This window comes from Pezoporus wallicus, unplaced genomic scaffold (genome assembly GCF_028554395.1).
Source record: "Pezoporus wallicus isolate ANWC-B61680 ecotype Strahan unplaced genomic scaffold, APGP_CSIRO_Pwel_v1 contig_1181, whole genome shotgun sequence".
NCBI classification, from domain to species: domain Eukaryota; kingdom Metazoa; phylum Chordata; class Aves; order Psittaciformes; family Psittacidae; genus Pezoporus; species Pezoporus wallicus.
The window spans coordinates 5,965,375-5,982,028 of NW_026641428.1; the positions used below are offsets into that span (position 1 = coordinate 5,965,375).

Sequence of the window (16,654 nt, forward strand, 5' to 3'; positions counted from 1 at the left end):
AAGCTCATAAATCAAACTTCGGCATATAGATTAGTCTCTACTTCTCTTTCCCTGTCAAATTTCTCCTGAGGTTCAAATATGCAGAAAAAGGTAACTTGATTCAGTCACAGCATTTAGCAGATAGCATTTTAACTGCAGTGATGGAAGCATACCTCTGTAACTTGCATCACAAAGGAGATACAAAATATTTTTATAAGTCAACAATAAATGGAAAAAGCAGCAGAACTCATCTTCTCCAAGAGGATTTAGATGCTCATTTTCAATCAAAGAATAATCTTTATCCCTGGGAAATCTGAGAAGACTATTTAGACTATTTCACCTTACTTCCTTTCTCTCATCAACATTATTACACCCAAAAATCACTACAGAGAGAGTGGCTGTGCCTGTAATACGCACAACACAAAAGAGTAAGGAAGTAAGTGTTCTACTTCTTCATTAGCACTGATGTTTCTCATCAGGGACTCAAATTATGAGAGAGATTTTGACACAAATATCTACAGGCTTACATGCACAAACTGCTTCACTCTAAAACAAGCAAGAAAGTACTACTGAACTATTTGTCTCTGGAAGTAGGATTTTAAAACTGCATCTGAGGTAATTATATTGTAGAGAGACAACAGTGCTGGTATGGTGGTTAGTACCCTGGTCTCTTGCAAAATCCCTGTGGACCTGTTGATGGGGTTGCACTGATGATGCGCAGGACTAACAACCCTAGACCATGGCAGGGGGGGTGGAAGTAGATGGTCTTTAAGGTCGCTTCCAACCCAAACCATTCTATGACTTCTATGAACGGAACACTGTAAATTACAGAACCTGGTCTTTGTATAAAAGCTGGGTTCTCAACTTGCTTAGCCTTCCCATTTCTTCTGTTCTGTGACAAAGACAAGTGAGATAAACATTGTTTCTCCTTCACTTTTTCCACTTCTGTGTTTAAGACTTCACTGACTCAGAGTATTATGAGAGATGCTTGTTCTCCGAAATAGAAGTTGGACTGAATCATAAACAGCAAGATGAGAAACTCTGAAGCTAAAAATCTCATTTTAGAGTATCAAAAAAGATATCAAACTACTGAAAATTCCCAAACTCACTGCCAGTAAAGCTACATAAAACTACACATTGTCAAAAGCTATGCTCTGACATACAGTAAATAAGAGGGAAGCATTGTAAAGAAGAATTAATTCAAAGAACTAGAAATCTGCATTCAGGTAAGCAAGCAGCACATTGCTGAGCCAGCTAAGTCTGCGAGAGCAGCATTCAGTGAAGGACCAGAACTACATACAACATACACTTATATATCACTTCAAGCAGATTTGGAAAGCCTTTCAAAAAAAGGACTGACAGAATATGTAGTTTCTTTCCAGACAATTATATTATACTGGGTAACTCGATTCTAAAGTAGAGAACATTTCTCCAAAAGATTCTGTCTATGATTTCACCAGCACCAACATTTTTAGGGAAATAGTAAGGAAAACTGAGGCACAAAGCACAAGCTTCCCAAGAGTGGAAACTAAGTAGCAGAAAATTGAAGTAAGCCCTTTACACACCATACTGGGAAGAAAGAAGAGCATAGTGTCTGCTTTCTCCATATCCACTACGTAGTAACAAAATCTACATTCAGACCTCTCTGCATCTCGGGTTTCTGTGCAGTTTAAACATTCTTCTGGTCTATGAAGTTTGAAAAGGATGTTGCACCTCAGAGAGTCAGGAACATGTCACATTGCAATGATTCTGCAACAAAGTTTACATCACTGTTTTTGACAATGACCATTTTTCTGTGGGAGTGCCTCTCCTGTTATCTATACACTAAATGCATCAAAGTTGTGTAACTGATCTGAAATCTAGTGTCACATTATTCTCTTCCCTAGTACTACATGTCTTAAGTAGCATGTGTCCATAAAGGTGACAAAAATATTTATTGAAGTAGCAATTCCAATGAAGATCAGTAAGTTTCTAAAGTGTTCAGACAATATATACAAAGAAACCCCTTGTTACCCTGCACAGGTTTGGGTAACATTGTAAGTAGTTACATCTTTGGCTGTTGAAAGCTAGCATCCTACTGGTTTAGATTTTGCCTGTGAAAATCCAAGTGTCTAAATAAAATACCACACAAATTGCTTGATTCTCCAAACTGCCATGGCAGATTAAAATAAAGTATCGCTAACAGATAGCAATTCATAAAATTACACAAGCCAGCTATAAAAGTGGTGGAGCATCTGAACTCAAAGCTGTGGTTGTTCAGTGCTACAACTGCACCCACAGAATTGTGTATAAACAGCCCAGAAATTATGGTGATGACAGCCAAAAGAAAAAAAATAAAAACACCAAGAAGAGCATCTGGAGAGAGGAGAAGAAAAAGAATAGAAGATGGGAAGCAAAGCTGAGTTGTTCAAAAGGGGGTTTGGTATGACATGCAGCTGGTAAGACAGGGATCATACACACAGCAATGAAGCTGAAAAGTTACTTATAGCTGCTTTCACTCAGCACAGCTTTACTGATATGAAGTGTTATTACATAGCTCTTTTGCGTTACTCTGATAGTATAATCAGCTTGATGCACATGGATGCTCTCAGAAAACATAAGAGGCTCACTGGGGTATAGCTGTGTTGGGCTGGTGCTTGGTGTTGTGGTATGCTGGGCTGTCATGTATCTCTCACAACACTGCAGAAACTGTTCCTCATTACTTTCATCATCCTGCTCTCTGCGGTCTGCAGGCTTTGATGAGTTGTAAGAATAGCTTGGAGCTATCTTTATCTGCCCAGGACAGGCCTTCCCAAAAACAGGAGGATCCCTTCTACCACCATCCCCCTTCTTACCAGTATGTAAATTACTGAGGCTTTATTTCCTGCCTTCGTACCCTACACTTCAGCTATTTTTAAGTGCCATGTTGCAACCAGGTGGACTGAATCTTTTAAAAACCAGCTTCACCATACAGCAATGCTATATATATTTGAAAAATTTTACCCTTGTAATGTTTAGGAGCCAAGACTTCACATTTGGCACAAAGCAAATGCAGTATCAGAGATACTTGTGTGCAAGTCCATGCAAACGAGAAATTCATGTCCTCAGTAGCAAAACTGCTCAAATTTAACACTGAAGAATCTCAGCAATTTACTCTCTTTCTATAATCCACAGCACTCATGTGCATGTGGAGCACTGGAGTGAAGCTAGGGTTTTCACGGAAGGTATTTCTGTCTCTGGGGTGAGGTTACACACCACAGCTGAAAGCAAGGTCCCATCTTCCCCATGCTTAGAGACATGTCCTCCGCACCTGCTGTTACCCAAACAATACGCATTCACATTCAAACAGATGGGGGACTCCAGAAGGGGAGGCAAAAGAAAGCAAAGCAGGAAGTCTGGTGAAAGAAACCATCCAGACCAAAGGACTGGACTGGAACTAAGCCAGCAAGAATGGGATAAAACCAGGGATGAGGGAGAGACAATTTGGCAAAGACTCATGGAGAACACGTCAGCTAGGAAAAAGGTGGAGAAGAAAGTCTGGGATAGACACAACAACTGAATGAAAATCACTGGAATTGGTTAAGACAGAATACTACATGAAGCCAACTGGCAATGTCAGGCAAAGGTACTGCAAACAAAAGAGACTGCTATTAGGTTGATAGATGATAAATTAATTTGCATTCATTAATTTGTATAAGACACAATAACTGTTTATTAAACAGCGTGCACTATCCCCTACTACAGTAGGTAAGTTCTTATGGAAAACATATGCCATCTTCTAGTTAAAACAACTTGAGCTGTACAGTACTCTCAATCAGGCTTAAGATGCAACAGGAAGCCTGAATTCTGGATCTTGTTAACTTTGAGTATCTGACTTCACAACTTGTGCATGCAAAACTCTGTTTACACACAGATAATATATTTTAATATTTATTAAAAACATTTCAGTTGTAAGGCAGGGGCAAGAAATGCAACATGTTTTAAAAAATATAATTTTCCAAATCTGTCAGCACAGAAGACAGCATTAAAATCATTAAGCAGCTATGTCAAGAAAACATCTCAATACCACAATGGCATTACAACTTACGATTTAAAGAATCCTACATCAAATACACTCTCAAATATATTTACAAAATTTATCTGCCTAAATATCCAATGACTGTGACCCATAGGATACTTAAATATACACTTAATGTAATTCAGAAAATAAATGTAATTCACAAGCTGCATTCTGCTCTCACATAGGTGTCTTGCTACATGACTAATACCCTGTATTTCCAAATAACTGTTTGCTCTAAATGATACAATTCTGTGTCTCTGCAGAGCTCCATTAACAGCAGCATCCCTCCTTTTAGAAGGGGGGTGACTTTTAGGTATTTGGTCCAAATAAGGATTTTTTTTGTTTTAGCAAAAGTTGCAAAGTTCATCTATTTCAGACAGCATTTGAAAAGGGCTGAAACTCGGACAGTGCAAGGAGCTGTGTTTCTGCTGGACTAAGATGGAGATATTTCACACTTCCATTGCGTCACCATATCTCTAGTTGTAACTGAGATGGATCTGGCCTGCAGCTGTTCCTTCCCTTATTTCCTGTGATTTTATTTACTATGATTCTTTAATATACATCTCCTTATACTACTTGTTAAGTCATCTTTTGCTTCAAGGTGCATTAATATTAGCATTTCCATTAATCTTTGCTTTTAAAATGTTTTCTTGAGGGGTCTCAAACCAAAATGCAGGTAAAATGGTAAGGAAGAACTTTCAGCCTTGTTTTTTTTTTTTCTTAAATACAGATGAAACATTTATTGTGAACCGATTTAAGAAGAGTCTGTGCAAAACCAGCACCTCCAGGACTTTTCTAAAATCAGAAATAAATTAAGGGTGGAAAGGGAGGTTTGGAAGCAGAGGGGCTTTTTGTTGTTGAGTTTCTTTGGTGAACTGAAGCCATGAAAACCTTCTGGATAGAGGATATTCTCTTACCATCCTCTTGCTCTAACAGCACATGGCATCGCCTTGGTCTTTTGCTCAGATGATAAACACACAACTATTAGATCTATTCTACCACTGGGCACGTACCCACAGAAATAAAACCAAGAACACCAAGTCTCCATTTACCACCAGATAATAACTTACTTTCCTAACTAAAGTGAAAGACAAAGTGAAACAGATTGATACTCAAGCCTATTGAGTCTTCTTTGTACTTTACCCTTGATATTTCTTTCTTCATGTCAAATTCCCCCCCCCCCCCCCTTTTTTTTAATAGTTGGAACATCTGAAGCAATATGGAAAAGATGGCTAGAAAAGGATTATTCCTCCTCATACTACAAGATCTAAGGAGCATCAAATGAAATTATGATGTGGCAGATCCAAAACAAGCATAAGGAAGTACTTCTCCATATAGCACTTAGTTAAACTATGGAAATCACTGCTCCAGGATATTGGGATGCCAAAAGTATACTTGAGTTCAAAAGGTCAATGGCTAAATTCATAGAATAAAAATCAGTCAAAAATTATTAACCACAAGTATATTGTATCTAGCATAGTCAGCTCCACAATAACAGATTGCAAGAAGCTGGATGCATACACTCTCTTTGCTTAATCTGTTCCTATAATCTTCCCTGGACATCTGTTAGTGGCCTGTCAGAAACATGACACCAGAAAAGACAGACCTTTCATCTGACCTAATTATGCCTCTTCTGTTAGAAGATGCTATAAAAATTAACAGGGAAAAGGTTACTTATTATAGCATACATGCCACATTTTTAAATACACAGGAGTAAGATACTTCAAAAGGTACCCTGTCCCATCAACACCCAACTTATTTTTGTTAACAGAATGTCTACTATAACATTTTGAGAAACAACCCCTTGAAAGTAACATTCACACACATCTGGGTACTCAAAAAGCCTGAGTTATATTGGAGAAAACAATGTTTAAAAAAAACTGTAACAAGTCTCAGACAACTTAGTTATGATCTTATAGATACTAGAAAAACTTTAGCAGCATAATCAGCTCTTCGAATGACAGCCTGCATAGGATGAAAAAATTCACTACTTTAGACTTGAGAAGTTAAAAGATCAGTCTATGCAGTTTTGATACCTACAGTATTCCTAGTGCTCACTGCCAAGAGTAAGTTAAAAATACTGAACCAAACTATGCCAAGCATGGTCCACTACATTGGCTCTTTAATTAGCTCAATATATTTCATAATTGGAATCCATAAAATGACCTGCTAAAAGCACCCTCTCTAGCAAGACTAAAAGGTAAACTTCTAGTTAGGTGAAGGGCTGATAAATCTCATGTCCTGGATTTATCTGACGTCCTGTGACTCAGAAAGTAGTTTTAACAGAAAATTAGCAGGCTTATTTAGAATAGTTTCATGGTAAAACTCAAATACCTGTATACCATGTTAAGGTATTAGATCCATATAAAAACCATTAGGAATTATTAAAAGAAGGGCTTAAGTATTCATTTAGAGCACAGCAATATGCAGTAAGAATGGTTTCAGTGGATTCCCCCATACAACATCATGATTACTGTCATCTGATCATAACACAAGTGCGACTAACACAGCTGCCATGTCAGCTTCTCTTCAGGGGCTAGGTCTTAATCATAAATCAACTGAATGACTAATTCAACATTGTTAAAACCAGCAAGTAACTGCTTGGAGCCATTCCAGTTTTTACATCTTTCAAAAGGTCAATACACCTACTCAAACACACAATAGTCCTATCTTTCACAGTGTTTTCTTCTTTTCTTGGATTGAAAAATAACATGTTAGCACTTAAATGTAAGTGTGTTTTAACTAACAATTAAAATGTTCATTAATTCTGAAAAGAGTGACCCAGTAAAACAAAGACAATTTTAGTTTTCCTCTCTACATGCAATCAGAAAGCCCCTCCTCTCACTTGCTGCTTTAAACACTTTATAGTTATAGAAGTCTTATGAAAACATTTTACTGCTGAGCGTTTCCTGCATTAACCTTACTTTTGTTATAGCAATATTAAGAATTAAGCTCAGAAATAAACTTTTCCAACTTGAATGACTAGTTTAAATGTGGCTTGCATTTCAAATATGAACCTCTACCCCTCAAAATAATAATAAAAATCACAAAGTGGCATCTAACAGTACAATATATTCTAATCATTTACATCTGCTTGCACCACACAAATGACAAAAGCCTACCGTTAGCATCCTTCATAGAAAACATTTATTCTGCTCTTAAATATAAAAGCTATGTTGCATAAACAGAGGATTTAAAGCTGTGGCAGAGTGGCTGAATGAAAGAAAATGGCAATCTTTCTGGTTCTAGTAGATGCCTTTCCCTATCACACAATGTTTCCCACTCATAAATACATGACAAATACTTCCTCAATCATTTTTTACGAGCAGGGATGCACAGGGGGTAGTCAATGGCTAGCTTGAGGGAAAATAGGAACAGCAGGAGGCAGAAACTGTACTGAAAATGGCTATGTGGTAAATTCTCTTCTGGAACATCACTCAGCTACCCAGGCTTTGATCTTTCAGCTACAATTACACTCATATCCATGAGATCTGGGTATACTTTTTAAAAACTAAATCATTAATTGTAATAGAAACAGTTAAACCATTTCACTATATGACTTCTCAACTCAAACATCTGATTTTCTACAAATTAAAAATTGCAATTTAAACAAAGATTTGCTTTCAATTGGGTTTAACTATGTCATCATTACAACTAGTCTCACAAAAAACATGGGGTGACTGGCGACAGCTAAATCACAGACTGGCGTCTCCTAAGTAGTCTGTCTACCATTAGGGTCTGGGAAATGGTATTTACTGTACAATTAGAGCCAGTGAACTCTACCTGTAATCATCCAAATACAGGTGCGAGGATCCTTTTTTTGAACAGGGAAACGGACTCATCCATTTTCACATAAACTTCCTTATCTGTACTTGTCGTGTTATAGCAAACCTTAGGAAACCTCAAGATTTGTACTTGGAAAAAAATACCACTGACAATAACAGAGCAAATACTACTGTCCTGATTTTTTAAAGACTTTTCTTGGGTAGAACCACTTTCAATGTTTAAATCATCCTACCCAAAAAATATTCAAAGACAGAGCAAATTCATTTAAAATGATACAATTTGGCTAAATATGAAAAGCTTACATTATTACACTGATGATCAAGTTTATTCCAAAGTCTGTCTTTTAGAGGCTGAGAGGGTTTGCTATTAAATAGGTTAAATTTTGTTCTTTAATACTAACACAAAATGTCTTGGAGTATCAAAAGGACAGTTTTAGTTGCAGTAATTTCACAGAATTTATTCTAATGATTTATTGGAGTTAACCATCTGACATTAATTATTGTTTTGGCTTCCAGTCTATGAATGTTTATTTTTCAGTTTAAAGCCTTCTCACTCTTTGATATCATATGGAAATGAGAATTTTTAATGGAAAATTGAAACCATGTGCATCTAAGTACTTAATGAAGTACAGGGAGAAACAGAGGGTGTACTTTAGGAGAATTCAGATATTCCGCTTTAGATACTTTTGATTTGTTCGGATGAGTTACATGCATATATCTGTTCACAAACATACATTTATACATTTTCAAAGTATCTCACAAGTACAGTGCTTAAAGATCTGATTACTAAGAAAAGGTATGTTGTTTGCTTGTTGGTTTTTTGGTTGTTTCTTTTTAACTAAATGCATGGCTCTAGATTCTTCTTCATCATACACTAATCTGTTCCCTCCTCCATAAATCAAGTATTTATCCCATCTAGAGTTTCCAGTGACAAGCTAAATGCTGTACTTCTCAACAGTGGATTCCCACCACATGTCTACCATGTTGGGACTGATCTTCATCCAGTTCACTGAATGTCTGATAGGTTGATTCTGTAACCATCATGTACTTAAGTCATAATATTGATGTCAGAAGTACTTGACTAAAACCTGTGCTGTTCATAGCATTAAAGACCATCAAAACAGGCCTGTAAACCATAAGTAAAGTGCAAGCAGTGGCAAGGAAGCCAGGCACCCAACTGCAAACAGAACAGTACTGTTAAAATGCGCAATGTTGCCACAGTTTGAAAGATCTCTCTGCAGCTTGCATAGCTTTAGTCCTTTGGCATTCATTGTTGCACTCAAGCAACATGCCAGTGGGAGCATAACAAGTAACAAAAGTGCAACATTAGTTTTTATTCCTGTTTTAATTAATATCCTTGGTGATTTTCATCGCAAGGAAATCATCACCATTGAAAAAATGTGAAATAGAAACATAAATTTAGATATATAACCTGAACATACTCACCATTTGTTTTTCTTCCTTACGTAGTCTTTTTCAGAGAGGTTAACCAAGTAGATCATAGGTTTTGATGTAAAAAACAAATGTTTGTTCAAAACATCAATCTAGAAGTGAAAATACAGGGGGAGAATTTTAAGAACAGGTTATACCAACTTGAATTAATTTTATGACCATTTTCCTCATGGCATGTCTGAAAAGGCAACAGAATTAAAGCATAATCTATAGACCACTGACAAACACAGAATCAGCTGATAAATTTAACATTCACTGTACTATGAATATGAAATTGAAAAACAAAACAACTTTTTAAAAGACAGTAACAGGTAGCAAAATTAGTTAATGCATGGGATAATGTTTATAGCCTACCTCTTTGTCATTCCAATCATGATAGAAGCGGACAGCTTTCTTTTCATCTATTACCCATGTCTTGATTTTGCACATTACATCCTATGCAAGATCAAGAAAAAACAAAGTCAAAAACTCAGCTGGATATCAGACCATTCTCTTCCATATACAAGGCATGTATATATTAAGAATGAAAACATACACACAAGTTTAAAATTAGGATATACCTTTTAAAAACAAATTTTTACTCTCCCACAAAAATAGAAATTGCTGCTTTATGTCTCTAAAGAGCAATATCGATTATTAAAGTGATACAAATCCTATAATTAGGAAGTTAAATGCCCAACGCTCAAGGATCATCTCTTGCCACCACAAAAATTAGCAGCGCTCATAAAATCTATGTAAAAATCAGTACATTTTAGATTGCTTTTCAAACTCAGTAAGACGCAACATTTCAGCATCCAGCGGGAGAGACCACATACAATATAAACATGCCATTAAGAAAAGGGAATAGGTGGGAAAAACCACAGCAAATATCTTTTTTTTTTTAAATTGTGAGCAAAAGAAATTGAGCCTATTATTGATGATCCACCCTTCAAGAAATTAATTCAAATGGCCAAAGCCCTTTTTATTCCACATTAATTTTTCGCCAACACCTTCTCCCTCCCCCCCAAAATGAAACCTGCCAAAGCCTCCATTACACAATGGCAAGAGCCTTGCACTGGTGACCTCCAACCAGCTGCATTCACTTTCAGAACATCTCTCTCGGCAGGAAATCTAAAGGCCTTTTAGTTAGCAAGCTAGTGTGCATTCAGAAGGAGTAACTGCAGGAAGAGCCCAATGTGCTTTGTTTCTCTGGCCTTTCTTCACAGAAAGATTAATCATCTGTGAAATGGAAACGGCAAACAGCAAGTGACACAAACTGAACCCTTCAAGCCTTTCCTCATCAGTTTTGTGGTCGTGAATCCGAAAGCTGCGTGTGGCACGGTTCTCCTTACAGGCAGGTGTTAATAAAAGGCTCTTGGGTCTGAAAGGTCAAACTCGGCTCTTCTAGGACTAGTACATTTTAGAGTTGCCTATTTTTTGTTGTAGATAATTTATGATCATGCTTTAAATAATGCATTTGTTAGGTTATAATTGATGCAAGTGAGAATTAAGATCCTTAAAATACAAGGAAACATTCCCTAAGCCGCTGAGAGCACAATATTTTTTGCACTTAACGCTTTGTGGTTGAAGTACATTTATAAACAACCACAAATAACATCAGTATTTACTACAGTCTTTTCTAGTCTTGCAGTTGCTTTAGTGAAGAAAAAAAAAAGAAAAGTAAAAAAAAAAAAAAAAAAAGAGAAAAAGCTCTTCTAAATCTTCAGATCCTGATTTGAAACCCTCCAGGAACAGGACTCCCCACAGATTTTAACAAGGAAGGGGCAAGCTAAAACTTTTAATGAAATCTAACATGTTCTGCCTAAGAATAATCACTTTTACTCTCCTATAACTGAATTTCACTCATAAATGTTTAAAAGTGGCTAATATAACACCATTTCCTACAAGGAGAAGATCAAAGTGCTATATTACAAATGCATTATGATTAAAAAAGCACTGTGCAGCTTTGCTATTAACTGTTCTTTAAACCCTAAAAGGCTTCCCATAGATCTCACTTGGCACTGCATATACAACCTTTGACAAGTAATGTAGACCATTTTTATTCATTGCCTAAAATTGTAGGCAATTATGTGCGTCACACTGGCCACCTGCAAATTCTGAATGCCTGCTCCAGTTGTCAGAGCAAAAAACTAATGTCGGAGGGGATTAATCTAGGGGGAGAGAGTCCTCTTTAATGGCTCCAGCAGGTGAAATGGCCCAGCTGGTTACTATGATGAGTGGCCAGAACAGCTTATGTAGAGACATGCAACAAGATTACACACAAGGAAGAAAACAGTGGTAACATCTTATCTTTAACTCTATGTGCTTTTTATTTTTTTAATTAATCAGTACAAACAAGATAAGGGAAGCAATTCTACCAATAGGTGCTTTTCACTGAAGATCTTTATCCCCTGCTTTTGTTTAAATAGATATGTAAAAATCAACACAATCTTCAGGATTCCTGTTCAGCACTGAAGGAATTCCAATTACACACTATTTTGGGTTTTAAACCAATTCTGTAGGTGCCTGCCACATGGCTTTCAGCATTACAGCTCTCCCCCAACAGCAACATACTATTGTATATAAATCGGAGTCGATAAAACATTGATATTAAAAAACCCACATAAAAGTTATCAAAGCCAATCTTTTAGGTTTAAACAACAAGGAAATGTTTTTTAATCACACTGCAACTGCAGCTACATAACGCAGAACCTCCAGAAATTTCAAGCATCGATGCAGCAAATAAAGTTTGCTCTTTCTAAGCCTAGCTAAGCACTTAGCTGCCCATCAGAATTTCTCCTCCACATTCATTCACCTACTACAGAGACACATCTAAACCCATTTTGGCACAGACCTGATTCCTCAGAGCTCTCATTTACGTACCTGACTTGATGCTGTTTGAAACTGTTGTCCTAAAGGAGCAATAACATGGCTAACTTTGTCAGGAAAAGCTGACCAACTGAATACGTTGAGGAGACCTGACAGCTGAATACTTGCACGTTGGATTTACAGAGAAGGTGGCAAAGTATTGGAAAACATTCTTTAGCTAAAAGGATGGAAGAGTAAAGGAAAATACAGCACTTATTGGAAAACATTCTTTAGCTAAAAGGATGGAAAAGTAAAGGAAAATACAGCACTTATGTCTGAAGCTGGTGGGGCAGTAAGACACAAAGAAACTGACAGACTATCTGGGCAGGCGTACCATGCATAAGGTAAGACAGACAGTTTAGAAACACAAAAAAAAAAGGGGGGGGGGGGGAACGGGACAAATTCCCCTGCATCAATGGTGGTGCCCCATTTAAATGGGATTTAATGTGACCTCTTCAAAATTAAATACTAATGACAATATGAAGAAAGACAACTATTTCCACATATTTCTTTTTCACTCAGCTGCCCCAACACTCCAAGCAAACACCAAAAAAGCAAAAAGGACATTTTAAGGCTCTATCTCATATAGCACCATTTTTTGTTTTATTAATTAATTCTGTTTAGGCCTGATGAAAGAGTATGAACTGACCTTTAATCTTCACTATCACTGTAACAGTAATTTAAACACATTTAATTGCTATCTAGTTAACTCCGAGATGCTTAATAACAGAATACAGAGCAATGATCTACTTTGTTTCATTAGATATGGCCTCCCCAGTAGCACACATTGAGGTCAATCTGTCAACAGCAGTATGATCCATTTCTCCTTGTTTGATGAGAGAGTTATTCTTATTCTGTTTTTCAGCTAGCAACATTATAGCAAGAACCATTTAGAAAGCCATCAAAACCACCTCCAAAATCCAATTTATAGTTGTCAAGTCATATGAAATACAGCAAACTTCATGAATATCAAATACCATTGTTTTAAACATCAGTTAACTTCTGACTATATCCTTGGCAATATATTTAACACATGTGAAAACTTAGTAATTTAGCCATATGCAATACGGTGATTTTAATTTCTGTCCTGCTCTCATTTTCCAAAGGCAGCAAGTAGTCAACCCACAAATGCCAAGTAGGACTTAACAGTAAGTCCCAACAGTATAAAATAACTCTAAAGAAATACATTTAAATTGCATTTAGGAGATTTATCACGATATGCTCATGAGACACTACTGTGTAGGAAAATGTGCATACATTAATATACTCTCTGGATGGATGATAGTAATAATGTGTGCCAATGCCAAATTCTGCTTACAGCATGAGGGACTAAACTGAAGCTTGGAAAACTCACTTGCCTACTTGGCATCAGAGAATTGTGATGTTTTTGTTGTAAATTAGCAGGGCATGTAATTAACCTCTGCAAATTTAATAAAGAAGTAAGCAGTTGCGAGGATTATCACTTCACACTTCAAAGTGCAAGTGAATTCTCTGTGATCCTACAGGCAGTGCAAAAGTCTCTGCTACTACAGAGAGCAACTGTGAGTACAGCAGGCTTTCTCCCCAGAAACACCTCCTGTGGTGGAGGGGAAGTATGGAGTGTTTCTCATCACCTTATTCATTCCCTTCAAAACTTTCAAGCTGTAATAAATTACTTGCTCCCTATAAACACATCAAAAGCAGTTGAATATTCTTTCTTAAAATGTTTCAATTGACAAAAATTCTATCATTTTCACTGCTCTGCTCCTCAGAACAGCTATAAGGAGACCCTAAAATGTTACCTGTAGCTTTTAGCCTCTCACGTTTCATACAGAAGTCCATGCCATGGCATACCAATAATGAAAGGAGTAGTGTGTAATTAATATATTCAGACTTCCCTAAGAAATCTGACTCAATGACATAAGGTATTTAATTCAAAAAACACTGCATACACTAAAGGGAGTGAACACTACCTAACCGGCAGGTCTTGGAATGTAAATGCAAATAAAACATCCAATGAGCATGTTTTTGGTATCACTCCAGACAAATTATTTCCATTTCACTAGTTATCATCTTTCATCAACAGCCTAAAAAAAAGGACTGTGTTAATGACACAGACTTGAGAATAGTAAATTACTAAGAATATGAATCATGTACCTAGTGACCAGAACTACTGGACAGACAGTAAAAGCAAACAATGTTTTTCACTATAAAAAAATTCAAGTTCATACACTTGCTGGGTGGGAGACATGGAAGCACAGATACAGTATTTACTAGGTACCCTTTCTGAGAGTGACTGAGAAGACTTGAGAGTCACAAGCAAATGAACTGTACTGTAATTAAAAGACTAGTACAATCTTTGATGCCTAATGTTCAATTTGAGTAATTCTACACTTGTCTCTGCTGAAATACGGAAAAACTGGAGAAAAATAGGTTTTGAAAAAGTGCTTAAATATGAAGACAGCTTAAATCCTACGATTTTATTCTTATTGCATTCAGACAGATATACAATTAACAAAAATCTCACTTAGTACAGGGCTTTTCACACTAGCATACAGAAATGAACTGGCTAAAAGTTAAAGCTTGACAAACTAAAGCTGTGTCTTATTTCTAACAGTAAAGATAAGTAATCACTGGCACAGCTTATGCACAAATTTAGCTAAAAATATTTAACTGAAGGTTAATTCCCCCTCCCACCCCGGGATGCATTCTATTTTTACTACAGTTGTGAGAATTAAACTTGGATATGCAAGAGATCAAACTAGGTAATAATTAGTATTCTGTCTGGCCTTCAAAATGGCTATGATGGTTTTCCAGATACAGATAGAGAGCTCTGCTATTTGACATAAAGAGTACTCGTAACTATTTCAACTGTGCTGCACCAAAACCAATTCATTGTGTGCACACCAATTTCTTTGTTAACGGAAGGTGTATGGCGTGCACCGTGCCCACCGTCCTGCCATCCATCACTTTCCTTGGAAATCTTTTTCAGTTCTATTTAGCATAGCTTCAGCTCTCTGCATTTCCTGGAGGTTTCTGGTGTTTTAAAAGAGTGAGGTTAAAATGACAAAGTAAGAATTTATTGTAAAAACAATGGTTTGAGACAGTGTTTTTTTTAAATGACAATTAAGACAAATTTTACAGTTAAAAAAAAAAAGGCTAGGTCATGTTTTTCAGTTGTGTTAAGTGCTTAAATAAGCTGTAGCAGCTGGGTGCAAGAAAGAGAACAAGTCAGGTACTACATCAACTGGAGTGACAATGAGCTCCTCTGTGGTATAAAACAATGTCTAATCTCTTACAATTCCCTTGCTCACTGACTTTAATAAAAATACAATGGGAAAAGTAATGGATTTAGGACAAGTGTATTCTTTCTTCAATACCTTCTAACAGAGCCAGTACAAGCTGTACATGATATAAGATTTACTCAGAGCTAGATGCCAATAATGTTTATGAACCACAGCAAGTACTTCCATCCAAAACATCCTACAAGCATTCCAGGCAATGTAATTCATGTCAATAATCCTGAAATTCTCTTGTGTGGGTCATCCTTGGGGTTAGGTTCTAAGGCATTATACATAAAATGGTATTACCACCAGTAGCTTCTCAAAGAAAAAAGCAAGCAAGAATACAGAATGCAATCTATCGACAGGTGATTATTTCTAGCATTCAGAAATTCAGAACACGTAAATTGCACTTAAAAGTAAATTGAAACATCTCCCATATAGAGTTCCATTAAACTTTCCTTACTGTGTTAGTCTACATATGCTTAATTCCAAATAAATCCCATGCGTGAATGCCTTCGTTCTAGACGTGAATTATTATGGAGTTATTTTGGCATATGTATATGCTATTTAAAAATTATACCATAGCTTGATCTAGACATACCAAGACAGACATCATTTACAAAAGTAATTACTTTAAGCCACTGTTCAAATCTACACAGAAAAGATCAGCCTTGACAGAAAATATTGAAGCATTGACTTTGCTTTGTCTACAGATAACACCAAAAAAAATCCAAATGTGTAGTTACACATTATGTACTTTTAAGTCAGGCTTTACTAGCAATTAATTCACAAACATCTGCCATGAATATTTTCCTGTTACATTCAAAATGTTCTCCAGAATGAACTTTAATTTCCTCTAAATACCACATTAAGCACAGTAAATGGTCCACTAAAGATTTTAGGCATAATTATATGCATTAAGAATATAAATATTTTCTTGATTCCCTATGATTTAACATTTAAGTTACTAATTGTAACAGCCGTCGGCAGAATGTATGTCAACATGTACGCATACGCTGCTCCCTTCCTTCTATCTCCAGTAGAACAAACTGGCCTCTCAAACTCTCCTCACAAAAAAAGACCAAAGAAACTGGGAGGGGGGGGAAATACAATTCATCGCTGTATTTATCTTCAACCTGGAATGGAAGAAAGGTGAAAATTCCCAACTGACATCATCAGTTAGAGGAAATAAGAGTTCATCCATCCGTGAGAACTCTGGTGAGCACCTGCAGAACGAGGTCAGCGAATTCTGATCTGCACCATTCCATTCATCAGAATATTGTACGAAG

At 36.6% G+C, this 16,654-nt stretch overlaps 1 protein-coding gene across 1 annotated transcript in view; it reads right to left on the reverse strand.

The window, feature by feature from the left end:
• OLA1 (Obg like ATPase 1) overlaps window positions 1-16,654 on the reverse strand; it is a 101,846-nt gene that overhangs the window by 30,530 nt on the left and 54,662 nt on the right. Inside the window, exons 6-7 of the mRNA XM_057423866.1 lie at window positions 9,610-9,690; window positions 9,250-9,347 (exon numbers count right to left, since the gene is read on the reverse strand). Coding sequence (XP_057279849.1) covers window positions 9,250-9,347; window positions 9,610-9,690 — 179 coding nt within the window. The remainder of the gene's footprint in view (window positions 1-9,249; window positions 9,348-9,609; window positions 9,691-16,654) is intronic.